This window comes from Mauremys reevesii, linkage group 9 (genome assembly GCF_016161935.1).
Source record: "Mauremys reevesii isolate NIE-2019 linkage group 9, ASM1616193v1, whole genome shotgun sequence".
Classification (NCBI taxonomy): Eukaryota; Metazoa; Chordata; order Testudines; family Geoemydidae; genus Mauremys; species Mauremys reevesii.
This window is the reverse complement of record NC_052631.1, coordinates 103,212,594-103,240,117: the sequence shown is the minus strand read 5'-3', so window position 1 is coordinate 103,240,117 and position 27,524 is coordinate 103,212,594. Positions and strand designations below refer to the sequence as shown.

Here is a 27,524-nt window from a genome sequence, read left to right as displayed (position 1 = left end):
TTTCCTGACCTAATGGGTGAATCTGTGAGGCGAGCAAATCTGCCAATAAGCACAGGACCTACCAAGGTAGAGGAGGAACTTTGTCACAGTAGACATAGCCTCGTTAACTTATCTTCATCTGTGGAGTGGAAGGATAGTATCCCCATTTTACAGATTGGAAACTAAAGCATAGCAGATATGTTCATGATAATTTTAGGTTCCTAATACAGGATAACTAGCACCCAATTTTGCACAGTACTTTAGCAAAGCTCCCAGTGACTTGTTATAGGTGTAAGTTCAGCATTTCTGCAAATCAGAGCTCAAAGTATCCTCTCATTGCATTCAGGAAGTAATTAGTGACCCCCTGTGAAAAGTTTGGTTTAAATGATTTGCCTAACATTAGGAACTCTACATTATAGCAGAGGCAGGAATATAAATCAGTTTTCCAAGCTGGTATTCAACTGCCTTAACTAGAAGGCCATCCATTCTCTTCCTGTGATCCCCTATCCCAGTACTACAAATAATATACATCTTCCATCTTCTGTAACAGATGAAGCAGCATTCTACAGGCAACATCCTCCTTTGATACATAATCCCAATTCATCCCCACAGTAGGTCGAGCTCGTGCACTGAATGGATTAGGGGTCATGTGGGGAAAAAAATGTGATTATGTAATTCAAGACTATCAGTGCAGATGCACAAGGTGGCCAAATTAAAGTTTTCACCATCCCCATTTCCCTCACCAGCTTCCAGTCTTTGCACACACATTTGGGCTCCCTATTTGTCTCTTTGCCCAATCAGTCCCAGCCTCCCGTTTCCTCTCCTGCCATGGCCCAGTCACTCTCAAGTTTCCTCCTACTCCCCCAACTCCTTATCTCAACCTATTCTTTCCCCCCATCCCTGCCTCCCCTTCCTCTTCTAGTTTGGCTTGGTGACAGGAGGTGCAGGTGTTTCCTGTATTCTCACTGCTCTCAATTCCAGTGTCCACCCCTTTCAAAAGCAGTTGTAAGACTTTCCCTGTAAAGGCTGCTCCTCTTCAAGACTGCAGGCATGGGCTGACGTGCAATCTGATCACAATTAGCAGCTGTGAAGGGATACAGCATGTCCAGCAAGGGCAGAACCTTCAGAGATTTTAGCTGCAAAAAATAAATTCTGTACTGAGGCTGTGCGAACTGCAATTTTTCAAAGGCTTATAACTTGGCCAAACAAGTAGATTTTCACAGGAATGGCAAAAGGCACATCCCTGACACAAAGTTCACCCCTTGCCAAATTTCAAATCTCTGGTCCAAAGCATGGGGACACTGGTCATCAGAATATTTTAACATAAGCAAAAGCACCTTCCCCGCCACCCTTCCCCCATCTCATTCTCAAAACAGCTGAACAGTTTTGGCTGAAATTTTCCAAAAAAATTCAACCTGGGGCAGACACCTGGCATACAAAATTTCACACAAAATGGTTACAGTTTGGCAAGACTATAATCAACTGAAAAAGTCTTAATGCGAAGTGTCAGCCCATATAGGTAGTGCTACCAGCCCCACTTATAATAGTTACTAACATGTGGAAAGATGGTTTTAATGGGAATTATCTTGCATCTTTATAGTAAAAAGAGACATCAGATTCACACAGTTTACAATTACTAAAACTGGACTGAACAATTAAACTTCTTAATTTGTTCAAAATTTGCTTTGCTGTATTTCAAGTCTCCAGATTTCCACAGAAGAGATTAAGAACAATTGTAATATGAAAATGGAATGAGTGAATAAAAACAGCAAGAGATCAAGAAAGCTTTATTACAATTTAATTCTGCATAATTTAAAAATCATTTTAAATCGTTAGTTGCAATACAAATTCCTTTTAAGTATAAAATCAAGTTGCCAGTGTATGTTTCAGTACCACACTTCAATCAGATCATCTTAGGGTCCTCTCATGCAAAGGAGTCCTCCTCACCCTCCCACTTTAACTGGCTCAGAGAACTCCTTTGCTTAGAGAGAGAGGTCCATTTGCTTGTTCAGATTTACCCAGGTAGCACCAAGAATTCTACAGGTCACAAATTTGGCACTCAAAAGCAGAGCATTGGTTTAAATTCCATATAAATAGCTACCGTTGTGTACTGAACAGAGCATTTGAGTGCTAAAAGTATACATCTAAAAAAGACTGCCTCAGAGCATCCTTTGGACAGAGCACTCCTGAACTGTTCAAATCAATTGGGGGTGGGGTAGGGGGGAAATGTGAACTCTCTCAAAGACAAAAAATGTAAATGATTAGTCTGCTACAAGGATATAAAAACTGAATAGCACAGGAGAGACTGAATTGTCATGTCAGCTGCATTCCCAGCCACTCAAATATAAAACTTTGATATGGCTGGTTTCAACTGCTCATCTCAATGCTGGAATGTTCTGATCTTATTTGGAAATAGACAAATCCAACCATATGATCAGGGAACTAAGTCAAGTCTCCACTTGTGTGACAATGAACAAAATTGAGGCAAAAAAAAGGAACCAGAACTCTGCACTAGAGTTACAATAAAATAGGTTAAGAATTATAGAAATTTGCAACATCTCAAGCTTAGAGTGACCATTTACAGATTTTGTTAACACATTATCGATCAATGATTGTAATAATGAAAAAAAGTTCAAGGTATCTGCACACTCCTGAAATTCATTCCTGCAGAGATCAGGCCCTGGAGTAAGGATACCTACTCCTCTTGGCAGAAAATACACAGGAATATCAGATGTTGAAATCAGTCTGTTAATGAGGTACTATGAAGACAGTCAAGAGCTCTCCAAGTTGTTCTAGTCCATGGCACTTTGTGAAGAACAAAAACGAAAATGGTATGTAGAAGGAAGCATCTCCAGGCTTCTACAAACATCATGGCATATGGTTATTTGGTCATTCCCAGTAAACTACATTGTTTCATTAGCTAGTCAGACTGATGGCTTGGGTCAACTGTGGCTTGTAATTTAGCCTTTTAGAGTGGTATTTGCTAAAGTAATATGCCATCAGTTATAATGGAATTGTAGTTAATGTAAGTTATCAGTACATCAGGCAGAGAGAAAGGCACATCCTCTTCTTTGAGGGGAATTAGGGCACAGATAGGAACATATCCACCTCATACTTCAATACCACCTAACACAAGGCTAATTTAATAGTTCTCTGAATCCTAATAGCCTTACAGTTGCCAACTTGCCGGCATCTTGCCGCAATGCGAAAAGAGAGCTCATTCCATATAGTGCAGGCATAACACACATTTTTGTATAGGTGAGATATCTGTACGAAACTGAGATCTGAACCACTAACACAGGCTGCTCCCAAATACAGTCAGTGGCACCCAAGCAAGGAATGGGATTATTAATTTCAGTACAGAAAACCCAGTCCCAGCATCCTTGCATTAATACAAAATATCTTATACAACACATCAATTTCAGATCTGCAAGTTGCAGGGGCTAGTCTTTAATGGAGGTTTCATACTGCTGCTTTTTTGCTCATCCTAGGTGTTGTGAGTATACATAGACTTCTGAAGATAAAAGCCAGTGACTATTCACAAAGGGGTAGGAACAGTTACTGAAGTGTTTAAATAGAGCTTCAGCTAAAGTACTTTATAATAACGTGTGACCAGCTAGTGTGGAGAGCAGAATTATTTTTAAAATGCTCTAGCCCAGGTAACCGTATCTACCATAGCTGGCCAACCATTAAAAACAGTTTAACTGGAACCATAGTTAAACATGGTTCGTGGCTTCATGTAATAGGACCTACACAATTCCAAGACATGATCTGCCATGAACTCTCATGCAATGATGCAGGGGCTAATTATGGTAGGGGGAGAGAGAACTAATTCCTCAAGAGCAACAGTCTCTTTCCAACTCTCTGGAATTCTCCTAAAAGGTAGGGGGATGTGCATGTCATGCTAGGAAATCCGCTTTGAGAATGTCATCCCAATTACCTCAAGCAGTTTGAAGAGAGAACAGTAACTCCATTGTCAGAATTTAAAATACCTTTTTAGAGGGGGAAGAGAATCCCTAATGCAGTTAAGACAACTATGGCAGACCTGCATTTTGTTACCATCTCACCTCTCTGTTCCTAAATAACCAGAGAATCATTTATTTGAGTTACTGTTATCCAGAATTCCACATATCAGGAGGTGCCAACTTCTGATCTTAATATTAATGAAACCATTTCAGGAGTTCCTTATGTCTGAACCACTGGACTAACGAGTGGTTTTCATTAACTTTCATACTTTATAGTAAAAAATGTGATTACTTGTAAGTCTCTCAATACTGAAAGCATTTTCAAATTTACACAAATGGTTTTCAAATTTCATGTTGTCAAATTAAGGCAATAATTAGAAAGCCAGACTCTTGTCTGGTAGACCAAGTTGATGAGTCAGTAAGGGCCAGAAGCAGCAGGAACTACATTTAAAGCAAAATTATCAATATCTCTCTCTTTCAGCAAGGCCAATAACTGAAGTTTGTCTAGCAAAGGAAAAGTTTGGCTCTGAAGAAGTCCCCTCCTCCTTCATTGAAAAGAATGGAAGCCAACTGAACTCTGGAGATGTTGGAGACTCTGGAACTTTAGAAGATGGATAGATATCTGATCACTCTCTCACTAGTCTGGAATGAACTGGTTTGTCTCAGTTTCCCTGAAGCAGTTACCAAACTGCAAGAATATACTTTGCATGAACCATTTCTGTTTAGAGCTGTTAGTGCAAGATGCAAATCTTCGATTAAAAAAGAAAGGAGCCCACCAAGATCCCTGTCAGTCTTTATTTCACTTCAAATATCCATCATCTTCGGCAACTACAACAGGACACACTTTTTTGTGTTTTTCTTTGTCACTGGGTATAAAACTGCACGCACAGCTTCAGCAAACACCTCTCGAACCCCCTCCTGGTTCAGAGCTGAGCATTCCAAATATTTTACTGCTCCAATCTGTTTGGCCAGTGAAGTTCCCTGTTGTGGGGTAGTGGGAGCCAAGCTTTGCTCCTTCAGCTTTTTAACTGTTTCCACATCACTTCGTAAGTCCCTTTTGGTGCCAACTAAAAGGATTGGAACATTAGGACAGTGGTGAGAGACTTCAGGGTGCCATTTGTGCCGAACATTTGCATAAGAGGAGGGACTTCCAATGGAAAAACAGATGACAAATACATTGGTTTGAGGGTATGAGAGGGTACGCAGACGGTCATATTCCTCCTGGCCTGCAGTGTCCCAGAGATTTAGACTAACTGTCCGGCCATCCACAGTCATCTGGGCACTATAGTTGTCAAACACAGTGGGTATGTACTCCTCTGGAAAGGCATTGGTGGTGTAGCTGATGAGAAGACAGGTCTTTCCCACTGCACCGTCTCCAACAACTACGCACTTTATTGTCTGCATTCTTTACCCAGAAATGGAGAATCCTGCCAAAAACAAGAGACAAAAGTCAGAAAGAGCTGACTCATTTATAGGAATTTTAAAACACCAAGTGCAGAAGGTTTCTCTAATACCATGCCTGCAACATTTCTAATAACTCATTTTTGGTAGTAGACACAGCATGCTAGATGCTAAACACACACAGGAGAGGCAGTCACCACTAGAAAAGTTTACACTCTAGAACAGTGGTTCTCAGACTTATTTGATCATGCCCCCCTTCTCTGTGTCTGTAGTAGTTTATGTCCATCTTCCCCCACCCCAGTAGATATCAATTAAAAAAAACATGCAACTCTCACTAAATATTAAAAACAGTAAAGCATTGATTCATACAGAGCCAACGATCCATTGTAATAAGGACAAAAGCAAAATTGCAATGCTTAAAATTAAATGGGCACAATGCATTGTAGCAAACAGATTAATGTACAGATGGCAATGACTTGTATAATGCTGTTCAAGCTTAACAGAAAACCATCAAAATGAACAGCACCATCCAGAGTCAAATGCACAGTGCCATCTGAAGATCTGATATGTCTGGAGGAATCAGCTTTGCTAGTTATTTGTTGCTGTGGGTAAAATGTGCGCAGTAAGGGTCCTCCCCTCGCCCCAAAGCGTCTCACACATCCCCCAAAATGTATTCCATACCTCTCCCCAGTTTGAGACCCTCTGCTTTAGAAAGAATCAGTAGAAGCAGGGGAGAGGAAAAGAGGTACAACATACAAATAGAGTGGTCACGTGGCAATTGGACACATCCTGATTATTTATCTAAATAAAAATAAAGTTAGCTGAATACCTACAATCTAGCCTTAACCAGCCAGATAATTTCTTGTAGGTAATCTAGACATGAGTCTTTAGGCGAGATCTGACTGCAGAGAAAGGGATTTGGGGTCTTGTGCCCCACAGCAAGATGTTCTCTGTCACTTGTGGTATCCCACGGCTCAGCCCCCTCCAGGCTATCCTTGTTCTCTACTGCCTATAACAGTAGTAACACAGAGAAGGCTATAGGAGTTCAACTGAATATGATTCAATGCAGATGAGGCAAATGCGCTAGTAAGATGTATGAATTCTGCCTATAAAACAAGTAATTCACTCAGCACCAGTTACATCGTACTGTAGAGTATTCAGACCACACCAATAAAAGGTTTAGAAAATAGAACCTAGGAGGAAAACTTGATACATCTGTTCTTTGAACTACAATCAGACTGCTACCATGTCACTCTGAATACGCGAAGAACTGTTCTAAACAGGCCAAAAACAGATTATTCTCACCAATCATTGACAGAATAGGCAGGAACTAATGCGCTGCAGCAAAGAAAGCTCATATTAAGTACTAGGAAAACCCTAATACACTAAGAAGAGTTCAGCGGTAAAATAAGCTTCCAAAAGCAGGTTGTAGAATCACTACTGGAGATATCAGAGACTAAGGTCTTGTCTACACTCCAGAGTTGTGTCGATGGAAGTTAAGCCAACAATCAAAAACCGCTCTAATTACATCACTTTTGCACATTCACATAACGCTCCTTCTATCAGCAGAGCGCATCCACAATTGGTGCTCTAGCATCAACAGAGTAATGCACTGTGGGTAGCTATCCCACTGTGCTACTTGCCACCCTCTGCAGCTAGGAGTTGTGGGAAGGCGGAGCAGATCACAGTGCATCATGGATACCAGCAGCTTTTTCTGTCCCATCACTCTATGGGCTTCCGAGTGCCATTTTTCAACAGCCTGTTTACAGTGCACCCGTCATCTCTGTCTGAAAGGATGGATCCTGCACTGCTCTCTACTGTTGTGGTCACTGTTATGAATACGTCATGGCTGGTCATGCAGTATATCATTAGCAGCTCCCAATCTAAATAGGGATCTGAGGTGCCTGACCTGCTGTGTGCAATGGAGAGCAACACCACCAGATTACTTTTGGCATTCACTGAGCTGCTGCACATGGTGGACTGTCGCTTTTGGGCTCGGGAAACAAGCACTGCGTGGTGGGATCGCATCGTTAGGCAGGTCTGGGATGACAAGCAGTGGATGCAGAACTTTCAGATGCGGAAAGCCACCTTCCTGGAACTGTGCGTGGAGCTTGGCCCAGCACTGCAGTGCAAAGACACCAAAACGAGAGCTGCCCCCTCTGTGGAGAAACATGTGGCGATCACTCTGTGGAAACTAGCAACTACAGACTGCTACCGGTCAGTCATGAATCAGTTTGGTGTCCAGAGTTGGGACTGCGTTATCGCAAGTGTGCATGGCATTCTGCTACAAAGGACTGTGACTCTTGGAAATGTGTGTGAAATAGTGGCTGGCTTTGCGGCAACGGGATTTCCGAACTGCAGCAGGACAATAGATGGCATGCATATCCCAATTTTGGTCCCGGACTATCTTGCAAAGGAGTACGTTAATAGAAAGCGGTACTTCTCTATGGTATTGCAGGCACTTGTGAATCACTGTGGGCGTGTCACTGTCATCAATGTGGGGTGGTCCAGGAAGGTGCATGACCCACGCATCTTCAGGAACATTGGCCTGTACAGAAAGCTGCAAGCAGAGACTTTCTTTCCAGACAAGATTCCAATGGGGGATGTTGAAATGCCCATAGTGATCCTGGGAGACTCAGCGTGCCCTCTACTCCCATGGCTCATGAAGCCTAACATAGGAAACCTGGACAGCAGCAAGGAGCACTTCAACAATAGGCTGAGCAGGTGCATAATGATCATAGAATGTGCCTTTGGCAGATTAAAAGCACACTGGCACTGCCTTTATGGCAGATTAGACCTAAATGAGGAAAATATTCCCATGGTCATAGCAGCCTGCTGTACGCTGCATAATATTTGTGAGGCTAAGGGTGAAAAGTTTCCCTGGGGGTGGAGCATGGATGCGGATCACCTGGTGGCTGATTTTGAGCAGCCAGATACCAGGGCTATTAGAGGGGCACAACAGAAGGTTATTTGAATCCTGGAACCTTTTAGGCACCATTTTGACAATGAGCACCAGCAATGTGTCTTTCTATACAGCACTCTGCCATGCTTTGTTAACTTGCCGCCTTGCATGAAAATTTTGATGATTCCTGATCGTGATTTGTAGTCAGCAAATGATCAACTTGCAACTGTGTATTAATTCCAGCAGCAACCACTGTGTGTAGGAGACAAATAAAGATTGATTATTTTTCAGAGAGTATGTTTTTATTAAATACCAATTAAAAACACACCGAAAACACTCGGTGGAAAGGGAGATAACAGTGAAGGGCAGTGTCCTGATGTAGGCTCTCACAGCTGTGTATAACTCCAGCTATCATTTTGGAAACTGTCTGAAGGGGTGGAGTCAACAGGGTACTGAGATGGACTGGGAAGATGCAAGAAATGTCAGAGGAGTTTGGGGAGGGCATGACAAGCAGCTCTATATCAGCTGAAGGGGGGGGAGAGAGGGGAGAGAAGAGCATGCATGTGTTCTGCCTGCAGTGGGATTACAGACTTCAACATCTCCATTTGGTCCTCCATCACTTTTATCATCTGCTCCTGGCCCATTAAAATTCACTCCTAGCTCTCCTTCCTGTCCTGCCTATTTTATAATTTTCACTTATATTCTCCCTCCACACCCTGTGTTCTTGTTTCTCAGCATTTGAGGATTGAAGCACCTCTCAAATCATGTCCTCCTTACTCCTCCTCGGCTTCCTTACCTGGCAGAGGCACTCTGCCGGTATGTAGTGGGTTCCCCTGAAGGCCACATCTGCACAAGCACAAGAAACAACAAATAGAACCATGATTGTTAGTGCACTCACAGCTTCAAATCATTATAGTAAAATGCACCTTTTAAAATATGAAATCAGTTTCTCACTGTCCCTTGGCAGGAACACAGCTCGGCCAACGCCCTAAACATGGTGAGTTTGGTCGGGGAAGGCAGGGTGCTCAAGATGGGGCAAAGGATCACTGCAAGCAACTAGGAACAAAACTGTAAATTTTGCCACCAATTTTCCACAGGCAGGGATCATTGAAGTCAATACCTCACTCCTGCAGGTAAGCAAGGATGCATCTCCTGCATGCGTGTGGCTAGGATCCCTATGCAGCTCACCTCTGTGCTGCTTTGGTCCCCACACAAGTGATTGCCAATTGGCACAGGAAAGTTTCCTACAATGGGGGAAAGAACAAAGCAGCTCTGCCAAGGAACCTTCAGCAGAGGATTGGTGAGTACCCCCAGAAAAGTTTCCTAGAGATCTCACTAGAGGAGTCCCATGAAATCTCGGTTTGCATTAACACACTGTCATACCTCACTGCATAGCTGCACAGGGGAATGTGAACCACATGCAAACACAGCTAGTCTTGTACATTTCTATCCCTTCACCCACTTCTAGCATATAACAAAGCAAAGGATGGCTCTACCTCATATAACTGAGCAGCATCAACTCAAAAAGATCACTTACCAGAGCTCCCCTCTCCTGCATCATGCGCATCAGAGACGGATTGCTGGGACTGGCTCGAACCTGCCTGGGTCAAGAAGAGGTCCTGGCTCGCCACGGTACCGGATGACCCCATTTGCCTGTCCCACCTCATCCTCCAACTCAACCTCCTTATCCACCTCATCCTCCAACTCAACCTCCTTGTCCTCAGGCTTGAGTCCGCTGTCTCCAGCCGCTGCCCCATCCCCCCGCCCCCAGTATCCACAGGGATCTTGGTGGTGAAGGTGGGGTCACCACCGAGGATGGTGTCTAGCTCCTTATAGAAATGGCAGGTCTCCAATGCAGCATCAGAGCAATGTTTGATTCCCTTGCCTTCTGGTACACCTGCCTCAGCTCCTTTATCTTCACATGGCACTGATGCATGCCCTGTTCATAGCCCTTATCCAACATGCCACGAGAAATCTGACTGTGGGTATCAAAGTTCCTATGGCTGAAGCTGAGCTGGGACTTCACAGCCTCCTCTCCCCACAGAGCCAGCAGATCCAACAACTCAGGTGTGCTCCAAGCAGGAGAGTGTTTGCTGCATAGAGCTGCCATGATCAGCTGGAAAGATGCAATGTGAGCTTTCCATGCCAAGCAAACAGGAAGTGGAATTACAACAATTCCTGGACCTTTAAAGGAGGAGGTGCAGATGCCTGTGTACCTGGGTGCAGGGCAGTTGAGTTCAAACTGCTGACCAGAGCAGCCAGGATGGGCATTGTGGGACACCTCCTGGAAGCAATTTACAGCAACATAACCAAGTCCAGTGTCTACACTGACACTTTGACTATATAACTTTGCCACAAAAAGCTCAACACCTCTCACTGAGGTGGTTTTATTTTATCGGCAAAGCTGGATAGTTTTGTCGGTGGAAGGAGAATTATACTGTGTACATCTCCATTGTTTTGTTGACAAAAGATTACTTTTGTCGACAAAACTCTGTAGTGTAGACAAGGCCTAAGACTTTACGCCCACATCCCTTAAGAAACATTATGATATGCTGACTTAAAGCAGGGGGCTTAGCTAGATGGCCAAGCAGAGAATTCCTCAAATCCAAACTATTCTATCTCTCGCCATCATATGATTACCATCATTTTCAATCTGGACTTTACAGACCTGAAGCTCCTGCTGTTCATCTTCAGGCACAAAAGTTGGCTGTACATTTTCATGCTGGAGTTTCTATTGCTAAGTCTAAACAGGAATGAACCTGCTGCATGTATCTGCCTCCCCACCCAAATACCTTTGAAGCACTACTTATAGTCCTTGACTCCCAAACTGCAGACAATCAGTTGCTTCCAGTCAAGACAGAAAGTGAGTGACTACATTGCCTATTACAAAAAATGAAAAGATACCACAAAACATAGTTCTGAAACCATGTTATTAAAATTATTAAAACATGTATAAAAGTTGCAAAGTTCTTTTCCTCCAACTCCATTCTTGACAACCCCCGCCCCATTTCTAAAAGTCATCAATAATCTCTTACTAACCAAATTTCAGGGTCTCTCCTCTGCCCTTATCCTTACCCTTGACATTATCACTCATATCTGCATTGACATCTTATCTACACTAGGCTTCCACAATATGGTCTTCTGGTTTTCCTCCCATGATCAGTATACTTTAATATTCTGTATTAGCTGGATACAAGTTACTTAACTTTTGGTACACAATAGATCTGAACAGACGCTCAAATAACTTTTCAGTCAGGTTAATGCTTGGCAAAATGGAGGATCCCAAAATTCTTTGCAAACTGTACACATATTCACAACTAACACACAGCCACCTCTGCAGAGCATGGTAGAAATTCTGCTCCAGAAATCACCTAGCAGGTTTGGCGGGGAAACAAAAAGTAGGTTTTGAGCATTTTTGTTTATTAGTTTTAATATCAAACGGAAAGAGGAAATTTAGGTAGACATAAGTCATTTAAATTGGAATCTAGCCAAGATTCTGGGCTAAAACACCCCAATTCTTGCAACAACAACTATTAAAAAGGTGGATCTTGCTGCAACATGTACATCTAACTGTTCAAACATGCCAGCCAGAATCAGTGTCAGGACTAGAGTTTAAGATCATAAAAATATTTTAAAAGTTGAATTACTAAAGTGGCAAACATCAGTGATCAGCTACCTAGAGTCATAATTGAAAGTAGAGTTATGTACATTATATTGGGGTGGTGGCACTTCTATTATTAAGATTGCACCAGAATTTCCATTTCAATAGGTATGAAAAGGCCTATACAAAGAATGTAACTGATCCTCTAACTCAAAACAAAGAGGTTTTTTTGTAGTTTGCGCACTGCTTGAATTGTCTATGGCAGTTTGTGGTGATAAACTAAAAGGTAATTATGACTGTTTAAAGAGTGTCATGTGACTTGTTTTCTAGTATGACTTTTTTATAATCCCTTTTTAAAAACAGAGGGGTAGCCGTGTTAGTCTGGATCTGTAAAAGCGGCAAAGGGTTCTGTGGCACCTTATAGACTAACAAACGTATTGGAGCATGAGCTTTCATGGGTGCATCCGAAGAAGTGGGTATTCACCCACGAAAGCTCATGCTCCAATACGTTTGTTAGTCTATACGGTGCCAAAGAACTCTTTGCCGTTTTTAAAAACGGACTAGAGCAATCTTAACCATCACAAAACATAGTTTTTGTGATTATACTAAAGTATATAGTAATTTTCTGTAGGGACAAAGTATATTCATTTTAACTAGTTCATAAAACTTTGAATGTCCAATTGAGGTATTCTTCCTGTTCTAAACAAAAACAAAACCCAGGCAAGAGATGAAGAGATCCTGGTTTAAAAAACCTGCTGGTCCCGGTCAATTACAGTGATCTATTCAATTATCCCCCAGTCTTTATATGGGAAGTAGAATCCTGGCTATATTTTTTCTCTGGATAAAGTTATTTGTACTTTATTAAAATAGGCTTTTATTAGCGGGACATAAGTTACCTTAAATTTTGGTACATAAAAATCTACACAGGTAACTCAAACATGTATGTGTATCATGAATCCCACTGTGATGACTGCATTGTTATGTAATGCATAGCAGAATCAAATGCCAAGGAAATTCACTATGTTATATTTAAAAAAAACAAAACACTGAAGTGAACTTAGCCTTTCATACAAATCTCTAAATTCTATTTTTTAAACCAGTTTCAGAGGAGTAGCTGTGTTAGTCTGTATCAGCAAAAACAACGAGGAGTCCTTGTGGCACCTTAGAGACTAACAAATTTATTTAGGCAGAAGCTTTCGTGGGCTATAACCCACTTCATCAGATGCATGGAGTGAAAAATATAATAGGCAGGTATAAATATACAGCACATGAAAAGATGGGAGTTGCCTTAGCAATTGGGAGACAGGCCAGACCTCGCTTACAGACAGCTCCCCAACCTGAAGCAAATATTCACCAGCAACTACACACCACACAACAGAAACACTAACCCAGGAACCAATCCCTGCAACAAACCCTGTTGCCAACTCTGTCCGCATAGCTGTTCAAGGGACACCATCATAGGACCTAACCACATCAGCCACACCATCAGAGGCTCGTTCACCTGCACATCTACCAATGTGATATATGCCATCATGTGCCAGCAATGCCCCTCTGCCATGTACATTGGCCAAACCAGACAGTCTCTACATAAAAGAATAAATGGACACAAATCAGACATCAAGAACTGTAATATTCAAAAGCCAGTAGATGACTTCAATCTCCCTGTACACTCAACAACAGACTTAAAGGCGGCCATTCTTCAACAAAAAAACTTCAAAAAACAGACTTCAATGAGAAACTGCAGAGCTAGAATTAATTTGCAAACTTGACATCATCAAATTAGGCCTGAATAAAGACTGGTCACTACAAAAAGTAATTTTCCCTATGTTGATACTCACACCTTCTTGTCAACTGTTGGGAATGGGCCATCCACCCTGACTGAATTGGTTCATTGCATACACAGCCCAAGGATGGACCCCAAAATGTACTTTATTAAAATACAGTCCTCAAGATGGTAACCAATTTACCCCACAAGTTTTTGTGGCATGTGTAACATCTTGCAGCCACTTGTAACATACTGTATTCCTGGGGAGATTCTGTCAGATTGTGCCCCCGCAGATTTCCTGCTTTTCCCTGCAGAAAATGGCAGGGAAGCAAAGGGAAGCCATGCGAGCGGGGGGGTGGGGATACGACCATAGGTGCAGTTTTTGGAGGGGGACTGCCCTCCAAACAGAGGCGAGGGGGGGGGCACACGGGATTACATGAGCAGCTGAATGCAGCCTCCTGGGTCCTAGTGCCAGTTGTGATCCCCTTCTGTGTGCTGGGAGCCTTCCTAATTTCTGTGGAACAGTGACTGCCCATGGTGGGATTGGGTAAGAGGGGGTGGGGGAAATGAGGGAAGGAGGATGAGAGGGTGGAGGGGAGGAGAATGGAGAAGAAAAGGAGATAGGGGAATCACGGTGGGAAGCAGGAGCCAGGCATGTGGCGTCCCCTTGGCAGTATTTGGGGCTCCCCCATTAAGCAGGTCCATCAAACCCTCACACTGACAAGCCCTACCCCGCTACACATGGACCCCTCTGACAAGGCCCACACACACCCAGGCCCCCACCCCAGTGAGCCCCACTCCCCCAGCACCCGGACCCCCTACTGAACTGCCACACCCACACACCCCACCCCGCCAAACCCCATCTCCCACACCCAGACTCCCTCGCTGAGCCCAACCACCATGACCTGGATCCCCTGGAGCCCCTGCACCCAGAACCCCCCAATGAGCCCCTGTGCATCCAGATCTCCCACTGAGCTGCCCGCACCCAGATTACCCCACAGAGAAACTTCTCACCCCACATCTGGATCCCTCCACACTTGGATCCTGCTGGGCTGAGCCTACCCAGCCACACCTGGTGTGCCTGGCACAGAGAGGCAGGGCCCCGTGGCATTTCTGGGGCAGGCCCAGCCCTTGCACTGTGTCGGGGTCACGTGCGGCACACAAGCTGATTTTCTGTGGCACTCACACTGCCCAGGTCCTGGCCACTGGTCCAGCGGGCTCTGCATTTTAATTTAATTTTAAATGAAGCTTTTTAAACATTTTAAAAACCTTATTTACTTTATATACAACAATAGTTTAGTTATATATTATAGACTTATAGAAAGAGACCTTCTAAAAAGGTTAAAATGTATTACTGGCACGTGAAACCTTAAATTAGAGTGAATAAATGAAGACTCGGCACACCACTTCTGAAAGGTTGCAGACCCCTGCTCTAGTAAGTGAAACAATGAATTCAAACTAATATGGCTCTTTTGGGTAATGCTGATCACTAGTTTGGCTCCTGAACCACTGAGGTCTGAGTATCACTGATTTAAATATACAATCATTTTCTTGTGGAGGTTTTGCAGGACTCCAACAAAACCCTCCAAACACTCAAAACCTTCACACATCAGGGACCCAGAATCCAACTTGTCAAGGGAAGTGACTTCTGCCTGGGTGAGTAATTTCATTTCTCTTATTTATTATTTCTTAACCACAAGTGTGCATGGTGCTGTACATGATAGAAGTATGAAGACACTTCATAGTCCAGAAAATCTTACAGTCAGAAAGAGATGACAAGAGGGACAGAGGGACCCAGATGAGGGGATTCATCTTAGATATTTATTTGCTTTGGTGGCCCTGAAAATGAATCTTTCGGAGGGATTTAAGTGAGAAGGGAAGAGAACAGGATGGAAAGGAAGGTATGTGCATAGGCGGCAGCATGGAAGATGTGGAGACAAGAATATGAGAAATCTATCAAGAGGAGACACGTAGGGCTTGTCTAGACTTGCACCATTGCGCCACTGTAGTGAAGACACTACCTATGCCACCTTTTTGAGAGATGGTAGCTATGTCAACAGGAGAAGCCCTCTCATTGACATAGCACTGTCTACACCGGGAGTTTGGTCAGTATAACTGCATCACACAGGGGTGTGGATTTTCTGACATAAGTTTGCAATATAGCCTAGATCTAAGACTAGCACCACTGGTATGGCAAAAGAGGTATGAGTTATGAAGTGAAATCCAAGATGCAGGCTAGGACAGTTGTGCCTGGCTTTCAAGGCAAGTATGGGAAGTCTAAATTGAATATAGTGAGTGATGGGAGCTAACAGAGAGATTCAGTGAGGGCAATCTGCATGGATCTACAAGGTAGAATGGTCATTTTGGTGGCAATGTTTTGGATGTAAGGTAGTGTACATATGGAAGGAATTGGTTAAAATCAAGGTGGGAGATAATTAGAGCAAAAGTTTTAGCAGTCAGGATACAGAGAAAAGTCAATTTGCAAAACATGGAAGAAGCAGCAGGATATGACTACTTCTCAAGTAGCTAGTCCTGGGACCCACAAGGGGAGAGGCAATTATTGATTTTGTCCAAAGTGGTATACAGGATCTGGTCCAAGAGATGACTATAGCTGAGGTGCTTGATAATAATGACCGTAATGTAATTAAATTTAACATCCTTGTGTGTGTGTGGGGGGGGGGAAAACCAAAGAAACAGACCATAGTAGTATTTAACTTCAAAAATGGGAACTACACAAAAATGCTGGTTAAACAGAAGTTAAAAAGAACAGTCAAAGGTGAAATGCCTGCAAGCTGCATGGAAACTATTTCAAAACACCATAATAGAGGCTCGTAGTAAATGTATATCCCAAATTTAAAAAAAAAAAAAAAAAAAAGGAAGAGGATCAAAAAAATGCCACCACGGCTAAATAGCAGAATAAAAGAGGCAGTTGGAAGCAAAAAGGCATACTTTAAAAACTGAAAGTCAAATCCTACTGAGGAAAATAGAAATGAGGATATACTCTGACAAGTCAAGTGTAAAAGTATAAATTAGGCAGGCCAAAAGAGAATGTGTAGAGCAATTAACAAAAGACACAAAAATTAACTGCAAAATTTTTATTAAGTACATCAGAAGCAGGAAGCCTGCCAAACAATCAGTGGGGTCACGAGACTATCAAGATGCTACAGGAGTACTCCAGGAAGACAAGGCCATTGCAGAGCAGCTAAATTAATTCTTTACATCAGAGCACATGAGGGAGACTCCCACACCCAAGCCATTCTTTTTAGGTGAAACATGTGAGGAACTGTCCCAGATTGTTCCAAAAATCTCCTCTAGTGATGCCTCAAACTGAAATTCAACAGTACTAAGGCACCAGGACCAAATGGTATTCACACAAGAGTTCTGAAGGAACTCAAATATGAAACTGCAGAATTAAACTGTAGTACGTAACCTACTGCTTAAATCAGCCTCTCTACCAGATGACTGGAGGATAGCTAATATAACACCAATTTTTTTTAAAGAGGCACCAGAGGCAATCCTGGCAGTTACAGACTGATAACTGTAACTTCAGTACCAGACAAATTGGTTGCAGCTATTGTAAAGAACAGAATTATGAGACACAGATGAACACAATATGTTGGGGAAGAATCAACACGGTTTTTATTTAGGAAAATCACACCTCACCAATCTATCAGAATTCTTTGAGGGAGTCAACCAGAATGTGGGCAAAGGTGATCCAGTGCAGATAGTGTACTTGGACTTTCAGAAAGCCTTTACAAGGTCCCTCATCAGTCTCTTAAGCAAAGTAAGCAGTCAGGCTTTGAACAGAAATAACATGCATTTAAAACTGTTTGAGGGCCTTGTTTGGCAAAATTTGGCAGTCCTCATTAAAGTCCCTTCAAACAGTTTGAGCAGGGCCCCAGGCAGCCTTGGATACCTGTGAGCAGAAGAGGAGGGCTTAGTACCCACCACTGAGTACAATGATAGTTATCCTACAAAACCATCATTTTGATTAGCTCCCCTCTGTGTTCTCCAAGCACAGGAAGAGCACTATCAGCTGTAGGAAGGAAGGAGAAGCAATGGGTAAAAAAGTAGAGACCAAAAGGGTTTCTCTGACCGGATGCACTGTATTCACATCCTACATACCACTGTAATAATCTTTGTACAAAATATACCTTGTGAGGTATCATTTGAGAACTAATAACTTGGTGGTCACTAATATTGTGAAATATGAGTAGCAACATTATATGCAAAGTTATGGATTTCCATTGTATGATGTTGGTGGCATACGTTCACACAGCCCCTTTATAAGCATTGAGGGGCAAGAATAATCTTGTAACTAAAGCAGAGAACTAGGAATCAGGACTCCTGAGTTCCATCTCCAGTTCTGCTACAGATTTCCTAGGTGACCTCATGCAAGTCACATAACTTCTCTGTACATCTATTCCCCATCTGTAAAATGGAGTTTAGTCTTCACTGCCTCGCAGTGGTGCTGCCAGGCTCAATTCATTCACTTTTTAAAGCAGTGAAATCCTCAGACAGAAAGCTCTAGAAAAGGGACACAATATTAATTATAGGTGGAACATATATAATTAACGTTTCCCCAAGCATTTCCATTTTATATGCGCATATATAAGTTTAAAAGTTTAAAATTGTGTCACAATTATTTAGGTTAACATTTGCTGTCACTCCAAAGGCAGTTTTTAAGAAAAGTTTGAATAGAAACTGTTCAGTCGTTGAAGGGGTGGGCGTTCAGGGAAAATACAGATTTTCTGCTAGAAAAAAAGTTTGACCTTTCTGAACATCACTAACACTTCAGCAGGAGGTAGAAGAAACCTGAAGTTTAACAGGGACATAACTGTTCACTCACAAAGGTACCTTTCAGACGTCTGCTCAAAATCTATTTTGATATGGCCAAGATACAAGGATTTTAAAAATACATACTTCACACATGCAGAGGGTTTTGTTAAAAGAATAAAACTAAATCTGTCCATGTTTCATTAGCAATGAGTATTGTGCTTGTAGAAGGGTGGAATACTGTCAAGGCTGCTAAGCTGTTACAGCTGCTCAGTGCTTCTGTCCTTGGAGCTCCAGTATTTTCATCACTAACAGAGAGCACAGACCGCTAATTCAGTAGAACTCCATGTCACTCACAGAGAAAGGCAACAGGCATGGTTCGGTGACAAAGACACTCGGCCAGGTTTATTGCCTTCATGGCACAGTCATAACAACTTGCACAACTACATTAACACGAGTGCCTCGTGGCAAGGAGTGGCTCAGTCAGCAGCAGCAATCCTCTGCTGTCCCCTCAGCCATACCATAAACCTTTGACAGATACCCCAACATTTAGACAAACAACTGAAATAAACAATTTTCGTACCACCTTATGTGTTTCATGACATCTGTTTGTTACCTCCCATTATCCCTGATATCTCAGACCAAAGATCCCTATTCAGTGTTCTGTCAAACTCTTATCTTGTACTAGATTGGGGTGTAGCTATACTAGCCTTCTAAAATGTATTTACATAAATATCTAGTGCCTTGTACACTAATAACTGCCAAGTTCATGTACTGAACAGTGAATTTGTAAGCATCTATTTTAACACATGGCCTGACTTTGGTTCATAGCTTCTGGTTCAGGCCTTGCACCAGGCTCAGTGCTCCAAGCTCTTTGCTACAATACTTTATATAAACTGAATGGAGGGTATTCCTGGAGAGACAGTCTCAGTATTCCATTAGATTTGTGCATCTATATAGATAAGATTCCAGGAATGTCACTGTGGGTCACACTGAAGCCTATTATGTCTGTAGAGTCAGCATGAAGCAATGGAATCAGCTACAAGTATGTTCAGAATATCACCAGGATGAATTATTACTGAGTTTCACCATCTGTGACCATCCAGTTTTTAAGTTCTCAGTCATTTTCACTTTACAAATTACACCTGTGTGGTGTACAGCTACAGTAAGACATGTATTTATGACAGACCAAGAGTCATAAGACCACTGTTACCTCTGATATCACAACCAATCACCGCCCTTACTCTACAGCTGATTTGCATAAAAAAATTTCACTGGATATATGAGGGCAATTGCACAGATGGCTTGATCATTTGGCCCAGCTGCCATCAACAGCTCTCCAAGCACAACCTCCCCCAGATACAAAACACCACCACAACCCACCAACAATTAGTATGCACAATAAACCCTCATGGCAAGGCACACCCTTCATTCACCATCATCATCAAAAATCAATAAAAATTTATCAGCACAATAGATACCCTCACTCAGACTTACCAAAAAAACATAAACCTAAGTGACAACACACAAATTTTTTGAGTTCTCAGTCATTTTTACTTTATGACTTATACCCTGTACTTGTGAAACAACCCAGCTTTTCAGCTACTAGTACATAAGTTTTATTTCATTTTTTAAAAAGTATGGGTGTTTAAAGTATGGTCTGAATGGGTTGAAGTAGCCAGGGCTCCAAAAGAATTCTGGTTTAATTGTATTGTGTGCCCAGATTGTACAGGAAAGTGCATTTAACTTGTGTCTAGCAAATAATTGCATGTTATGTCATTGTTTTAGAGCTTCTTAAAAAAAAAAAAAAAAGCACAAGCATGGGATATTCCATCCCAAAAACTACCTCAAAGGAACATTAATATTGCAAAAATAAAGCACTCCAAAGGCTAGAAATGCCAAATTTATGTTGTCTGCGCAACTTAATACTGCCCTCCTATGCCCTTACGATGCAACTTTTAATTATATGAACATTTATTTTCCTCTGCATGACCCAGTGTGCATATTGGACATTGAAAGAGAGAGGCCCCAGACAATTGCCGTCTTCATAACAGATTTTTGTTAGTGGCACAAGAAAGAGCTTGTGGAATTCATGCTTTACAGGCTCAGCTTAGCCTGGGACAGATAGTATGTTGTTAAAGTGACCGGACTCCACCTCATTCAGTACAAGGGTTGCACGGCAAGCAGTGCATTAAGCATATGGCCTACACACTGAACAATGAGGATAATATAAATATTAAAAAGCTGCCTTATTCATGAAGCATATCTAATCTCTTCACTGAATGCAGCAGCCTTTTGGGAAAGTACTATGTGATCATGTAAAAGCAACAAAGAATCCTGTGGCATCTTATAGACTAACAGACATTTTGCAGCATGAGCTTTCGTGGGTGAATACCCACTTCTTCGGATGCAAGTGGTGGAAATTTCCAGGGGCAGGTTTATATATGCAAGCAAGAAGCAAGCTAGAGATAACAAGGTTAGATCAATCAGGGAGGATGGGGCCCTGTTCTAGCAGCTGAGGTGTGAAAACCAAGGGAGGAGAAACTGGTTCTGTAATTGGCAAGCCATTCACAGTCTTTGTTTAATCCTGAGCTGATGGTGTCAAATTTGCAGATGAACTGGAGCTCAGCAGTTTCTCTTTGAAGTCTGGTCCTGAAGTTTTTTTTGCTGGAGGATGGCCACCTTAAGATCTGCTATGGTGTGGCCAGGGAGGTTGAAGTGTTCTCCTACAGGTTTTTGTATGTTGCCATTCCTAATGTCTGATTTGTGTCCATTTATCCTTTTCCTTAGAGACTGTCCAGTTTGGCCGATGTACATAGCAGAGGGGCATTGCTGGCAAATGATGGCATATATTACATTGGTGGACGTGCAGGTGAATGAACCGGTGATGGTGTGGCTGATCTGGTTAGGTCCTGTGATGGTGTCGCTGGTGTAGATATGTGGGCAGAGTTGGCATCGAGGTTTGTTGCATGGATTGGTTCCTGAGTTAGAGTTACTGTGGTGCGGTGTGCAGTTACTGGTGATCATGTAATCTGAGTCCATCATAATGCATATGCACCAGGGGCACAGTTGAAGTTGTTCAGGCACCTTAACTTTGGCTTTCTAGACCAGAGGTGGGCAAACTACAGCCCGTGGGACCCTCCTGCCCGGCCCCTGAGCTCCTGGCCCAGGAAGCTAGCTCCCAGCCCCTCCCCTGCTGTCCCCCCTCCCCCGCAGCCTCGGCTCACTGCGCCACCAGCGCAATGCTCTGGGCGGCTGCAGAGCCGCGGCCTGATCCAGTGCTCTGTGCTGCGCGGTGGCGTGGCTGGCTCCAGCCGGGCGGCACGGCTGCCTGAGCTGGTGTTCTGGGAAGTGCAGCTGTAGTGCCGCCAGCCACTGGTGCTCCAGGCAGCACAGTAAGGGAGCAGGGAGGGTTGGATAGAGGGCAGAGGAGTTTGGGGTGGTGGTCAGGGGGCAGGGGTATGGATAGGGGTCGGGGCGTCAGAGGGCAGGGAACAGGGGGTTGAATGGGGGCAGAGGTTCGGGGGGGCAATCAGCAAGGAGAGATGGGGTGGCAGGGGGAAGTCAGGGGTGGGGAGTCCGGGGGCGGTCAGGGGACAGGGAGCAGCGGGGGAGATGGGGCAGGAGTCCCAGGGGGCGAGAAGCAGGGGGGGTCGGATAGAGGGCAGGGGCCTGGCCACCATATGATTTCGGAAAACTGATGTGGCCCTCAAGCCAAAAAGTTTGCCCACCCCTGTTCTAGACCATTAGAGATTCCATTTGCAATCTAATAGTCTTTTAATATAGCAGAGGTGGGAAGGTGTTAATGGAATGGTTTACACTTTCTGTACATCTTCCAATGGGGGGCGGAGGGAAATCAGGCCAAAACCAAAGGGTTTACCAATATAAATTATATGTCATTAATTGTTACCAATATCTTCAATTCCCCAGTTACAGATATTTAAGTGCAGAAAGCACGACTTTGAAAAATAGCAGACATGGAGATGGGAGACATGCTGTGAAGATCTGGAAACGTCAAAATAATCCACAAGAGTGCCCCATAAATAGCAAAGTCTAATTTCTTTTCTCCATTTATTTTTACATTTTCAATAACCTTAATTATCTTCTCCACCTACACAGCTTGTCTTATTTGATTACTCATGAGTGACCTAAGAATTTGTCACTGATAAGCTGGAGAGTCTATACCATTAATTTCTGCAGAAACTAACCTTTCATTAATAAAGGTTCTAACCTCTACAATTCTGAAGATAACCTTCCAAATGTGAACAGATGCAGAGTTGTCTTTTTCTTTCTTCTGAAGTTTCAGCACCTCTGATACCACTGAGAGCTTTCCTGATACATTGGGCATATTTTATTCACTCACAAAACCTTTCATTAAGATGGAGTGTTAAGTGATACTGCTGTACAACATGCCTTCCGTTCCCAGAACATGGGACTTCAAATCCCCAAAATCACACATTAAAAAACCAGGAAACATTCAGATGAGGTCTCCCCACATACCCTTGAGAAATGTTATTACAAGAAAATCAAATCAAGCTTATGAAGGTCAGGAAATACAGAGTTAATTTGATATTTCATGAACAATACCCCCCCCCATTAGGATACCTGCACATTCATTTGGAAGTATAAATTATTAGCCTAAACTGCAGAAATACAGCCATAGTAAATCCCCCTAATATATGACTCTCTTTTGGAAAGCCATTTTGGTATGTTACTCGAGCTGCCCAATGGCATGCCTGCCATGAAGACACACTGGCTTCATTTTTAACAAGTCCCAGATATTTCCATCTTTTCTGGATTACTTTAGAGATAAGGGGTTGTGAATTCTGACAAATCTTGGTATTTTATTCCACTTAGAGTATTTTCCTAAGGTATTTGCTCTCCAAGGCACTTAGATAACTGACTGTACCTTAGATGGATTTCCAGTTTTGACCTCCATATGTTAGTTGGAAATAATATTTGAGTTGAAGATTCATAGTTTGGTTTTAAAAGTGTAGATTTTCGATAACTAAAACTTGTTAAGAGGATAAATGCAGCTGTTGCTTGCCAATTTGTGACATTATTTCCATCTGGACATCCCCACTGGCTTGCATGCTACTACCAAGATATGGGAATTTACTCACTTCTTGTACTCCTTTGCCGTCTAAAGAAATATTTGAGTTATGAGTTGCTGGATTCTCATGAGATTTGTTTTTTTTTCCATAAGTATTAATCCTGTCTTGTTAGCAATGCTTCACTTAACCCTCACTAAACCACGGAGACCACTTTAATGTATGCAATCAGACTGCTGACAACCCCAAGGTAAGACACACTTGTTCACCTCTATAGACAACAGACAAAATTCAGCACTGAAACGAGGTATACTTGATCTCTGAAAGTATACATGCACCTCTTTTCATATCACAGCAAAAGCTCTGCCAAGATGCTCCAGCTAATTCTTAGATCATTCAATACAGCTATACCTAACAGTGAATGTAGCAGTAGAGCATGAAGATGAATGCTGGAATTCAAATCTGTGAAACAACCCAAACAATGGCATGTTCTCAATCCTTCCTCATATCTACCTATAGTAGATTCATAGATTTTAGGATCAGAGAATAAACTTCCCACACAATCTTCCCCGTGGTACAGTGATACGGTGATTATAGTTAGTTATGCAATGTAAGTTGGCTCCAGGACAGGACTGCAGCAAAGGGTGGTAACAGGCTCCAGCAGTAATTGAAGCATGGTCAATACTGCCCATTAATTAAAGCACAAATGCTGGTCAGTGGGCCCACGTGCTCTCAGACAGCACCTCCCCAGAGTAGAGGATGACGGTGAAAGTGGGATACTCTCCCCCTGTCCTCCAAGAAAGGACAAAAATTGGCTTATCAGTGCTCCCTGCCAATCCACCTCAGAGTTAAAAAAAGGTTTGTCAGGCCCCTTTGAGCCAAATCAGGATACTAAAACTTGTGTGTGTATTGCAGGGAGAGGGAGAGCTCAAAAGAGTGCCACTGAACTAGGAGCTGATACATCATCCATCACTGTAGTAGCTGAGCATCTCAAAAACAATTAATTTATCCTCACAGAAGTGTTGTAAGGAAGAGGTGGGGAAGTTTTATCATTTTAAAATGGGGAAACTGGCATTCCACTTTAAATCAATCACACTGTGCATATTAATTTTAAAGAAGCTACAGAATTCAGTCCTTAATAGAGATCATGCTGCAACCCTAACTATTGTGCAGTTATTGCTGCCCATTAATATAGGCTGTTCCTGTCCCCAGATGGGGCCTCACACTTCCTCTTGGCTAATACATTTAGGATATCCAATAATTTATTCATGGATTGGTGTGTGACGTTATTGCTCGTTCCTCTCCATGAGGCATTAAGTTTGGGATATGACTTAACAGAATTAGGGGTATCTGTTCTGCTATTAGAACAGGAGTACTTGTGGCACCTTAGAGACTAACAAATTTGCTATTGCTACAGTAAGTAGCTTAGAGGGAGAATGACAAAGCCCTGGGGAGAAAATGACAGCTTGCCAGCGCCACCAACTGTAAATATTTCCCCTGCATCAGGACTTGAAAATTTCACTTGCTGGTGACAAACTGAAGCTTTCTATTTTAACTATAGGAGGCCCAAGCCATTGTTTTCTACAAAATATACAATTTTATTAAGAAAAAGAGATAGGTTTTGTGGTTATAAAGATCACGTGTCTTATATTCAGGTTTCGTTGCCTTCCTGAGTCTTCTGACAGACAGCACTAGGGCCACAACTGCAGCCCACCACTTTACCAAGCAGAGGTGTGACATACTCTGCATAATTCTGATCAGTTTCAGAGTGCTATTCAAAACTCTGCAGAGCACAGTAAGACTCTGGCTGCTTGCTGGGAAAGCTATGGACATCGCAGGCATAAGGGATACTCCCTTAGAGAAGCCAAAGTGCAAATGGGGCAGCAGAGACTGCAAATCAAAAGTCTTCTCATGCCACTCTCAGCTGCCAAGACCTCAGAAATGGGTAGCTCTATGATGCCTCTACCCAAGCAACTGCCAGGAGATGTAGACTAATAGAATCCCCACCACACACAATAAGAGGAGTGTCTTACAGGAGGCATTTGGAGGACATTTTTCTTACAAAAAAATCAAAGAAGTTCCACAGGGAAGGGCAGTGGGGAAAGAGAAATGCCTGTGAACAGGGCTTTGGAGCTGTGCTCCGGCTCCGCTCCAGCTCCAGGCAAAAACCTGCAGCTCCACTGCTCCAGAGCTGCTCCGCACTCCAGCTCCGGGCTCTGCTCCAAAGCCCTGCCTGAGAAGAAACGTCATATATGAAGATAAACTAGATGAGGGGGAGATCCTTAGCGGAGAGGAACTGAGCACAAAGCAGGAAAGACAAAAGCGGAGCAATAGAGATGGGCAGTTCTTTAAGGTGGGCAGTGCCTTGTAAGTGAGGAAGAGAAACACTAAATTGACAAGGGAGTTAACTCGAGCATTTGGAGATCGGCATGTATGAAAACCCCTAAACACACCAAAGCGGGGTGCGCACCATGCCTCCTGCTTCAGGAGGGAAGGCGAGAATCGCGGAGGGGAGTGACGCGATCCTCGCAAAGCCGCTTCACGGACAGCGGCACAGAGCAGCCCCAGGCCCGACGGGAACAATCGCAGCGAGCCTGCCCCGGGCCCGCCCTAAGGCGACACTGGGGCAGGCGGCGCCTGGGGCTCGCCCACAGCCGCCGTGTCGCTGGGCCTCGGCTCAGCCCGGTCGGGAGGCCCGGCCCGGCCCGGCCCGGCGCTCAGGCGCGCGCGAGGGGCCCAAGATGGAGGCCGCGCACCAGCTCCCTACCGGGGCCCCGCGCGGCCTCCCAGCGCACCACACGGGCGAGGCGCCGAGACACTGGCCCGCGGCCGCTGCAGCCCGGAGCCGCCCCCGCCCCCGGCGGGCTCCGGGACACGCGGCCAGAGCGCCCCCAGGGAGCTGGCCCCGCGCTCACCTCGGGTCGGCCGGCGGAGACCGCACTCGCCGCAGGCTCCTCTCGCGCTCGGGCCCTCGACGGCAACGACCGGTACGAGTCGAGTAACCTCCAGGGAGCCTCCCTGGACCCGCCCTGCGCGTGCGCGCCCCTCGGCACCCCACACTGCGCATGCGCGCCTATGAGCGCGGTGTCCTCTGGGAGATGTAGTACCTCAGGGCGAGCTAGCTCCTTCCTCGGGCGATACCGGGGTCTCCATGACTCCGCCCGAGCCGTCCTGGGGGCCGCAAGTCGGGACGAGGCTTTGCGACCCTGGCCACGCTACCCATCCCCAGGCCCCGCCCCTACTCTCCCAGGCCCACTCACCGGGCGCGTGCTGGGCTGGGGTGTGGGAGGACTCAGCCCAGCCTCACGTGGGCAGGGCAGGGCAGGGAGCACCCCCCAGGAGGGTGTGGGTGTGGGTGCCCGGGGTCGGGCCTGCCCTGCCCTGGGCAGTGCCAGCAGCCTGTGGGTTCCCGCCCTGTGCGCTCGGCGCTGCATGCAGGGGAGCCGGCCTGTGGGGACATGTGATCAGAGCGGCCAGGCTGGGTCTGAGCAATGTTGGACTGTTCTCTATTCACCTATTTTAGTAGAAATGGTGGTAATTTGGGAAGGGTGCTCTTGGAGTTCAGAGGGGAGATGTGCCAGGAGGCACTTGGAGTTCATTCACTCAGCAGCAGGACTGGTTATCTTTGTCACTCCGGGTTACTATTAATAAAGCTCTTAGCTCTGTAGCTTTATTGTGCTCCTGGCTGCTCCACGCCAGGTGAAAGAGTCAATTTCTCAGACACCTTGTTTGACTCTGCTTTGCTCTGGCCCCATTGTACTGAGGGGCCTTGTGGTGGGCAGGGCTGAGGTCGGTGAGATTGAGCAATGTGCTAATCACTAAAGCCTTGAAGAAAAGGATCAAAGCCAGCACCAGTCGGCAGGGAGCCCTTCCCTGGAGGGGTGCCTGGATACAAGGTAATCAGGGCTGAGGCAGGGAAGCCAAAGAAGCATACTTGGTGCAGAGTAAGTGTTGCAGGGAAGTGCCATAAAGAGGGAAACCAGGAACCCAAAGAATCATCAGCCACAGTGACCCAAAAAGCAGAGTCTAACTAGGTCTGGGGAAGGCTGAGAATATACTGGAAGAATCATGGGACAACCAGGGG

At 44.1% G+C, this 27,524-nt stretch overlaps 1 protein-coding gene across 7 annotated transcripts; it reads right to left on the bottom strand.

Moving 5' to 3' along the window:
- Nucleotides 1-1,749: 1,749 nt before the first annotated feature.
- On the bottom strand, nucleotides 1,750-26,665 carry LOC120372068 (rho-related GTP-binding protein RhoG-like). 7 transcript variants are annotated; one of them, XM_039488771.1, is made up of 3 exons: nucleotides 26,356-26,511; nucleotides 9,044-9,093; nucleotides 1,750-5,371 (listed from the first exon to the last, which is right to left on the bottom strand). In XM_039488771.1, exon 3 carries the CDS (start codon nucleotides 5,346-5,348, stop codon nucleotides 4,773-4,775), a length of 576 nt encoding a protein of 191 aa, XP_039344705.1. In that variant the 5' UTR covers nucleotides 5,349-5,371; nucleotides 9,044-9,093; nucleotides 26,356-26,511; the 3' UTR covers nucleotides 1,750-4,772. The 7 variants fall into 7 exon arrangements, with proteins under 7 accessions (XP_039344705.1, XP_039344706.1, XP_039344707.1 ...); XM_039488772.1 differs by lacking the exon at nucleotides 26,356-26,511 and adding an exon at nucleotides 9,785-9,949; XM_039488776.1 differs by lacking the exon at nucleotides 1,750-5,371 and adding an exon at nucleotides 8,125-8,499 and having other exon boundaries at nucleotides 26,356-26,538.
- Between the last annotated feature and the right edge of the window lie 859 nt (nucleotides 26,666-27,524).

Bases quoted from the DNA above. Each gene is read 5' to 3' on its own strand.
- LOC120372068 (XM_039488773.1), bottom strand. From the start codon at position 5,348: ATGCAGACAATAAAGTGCGTAGTTGTTGGAGACGGTGCAGTGGGAAAG.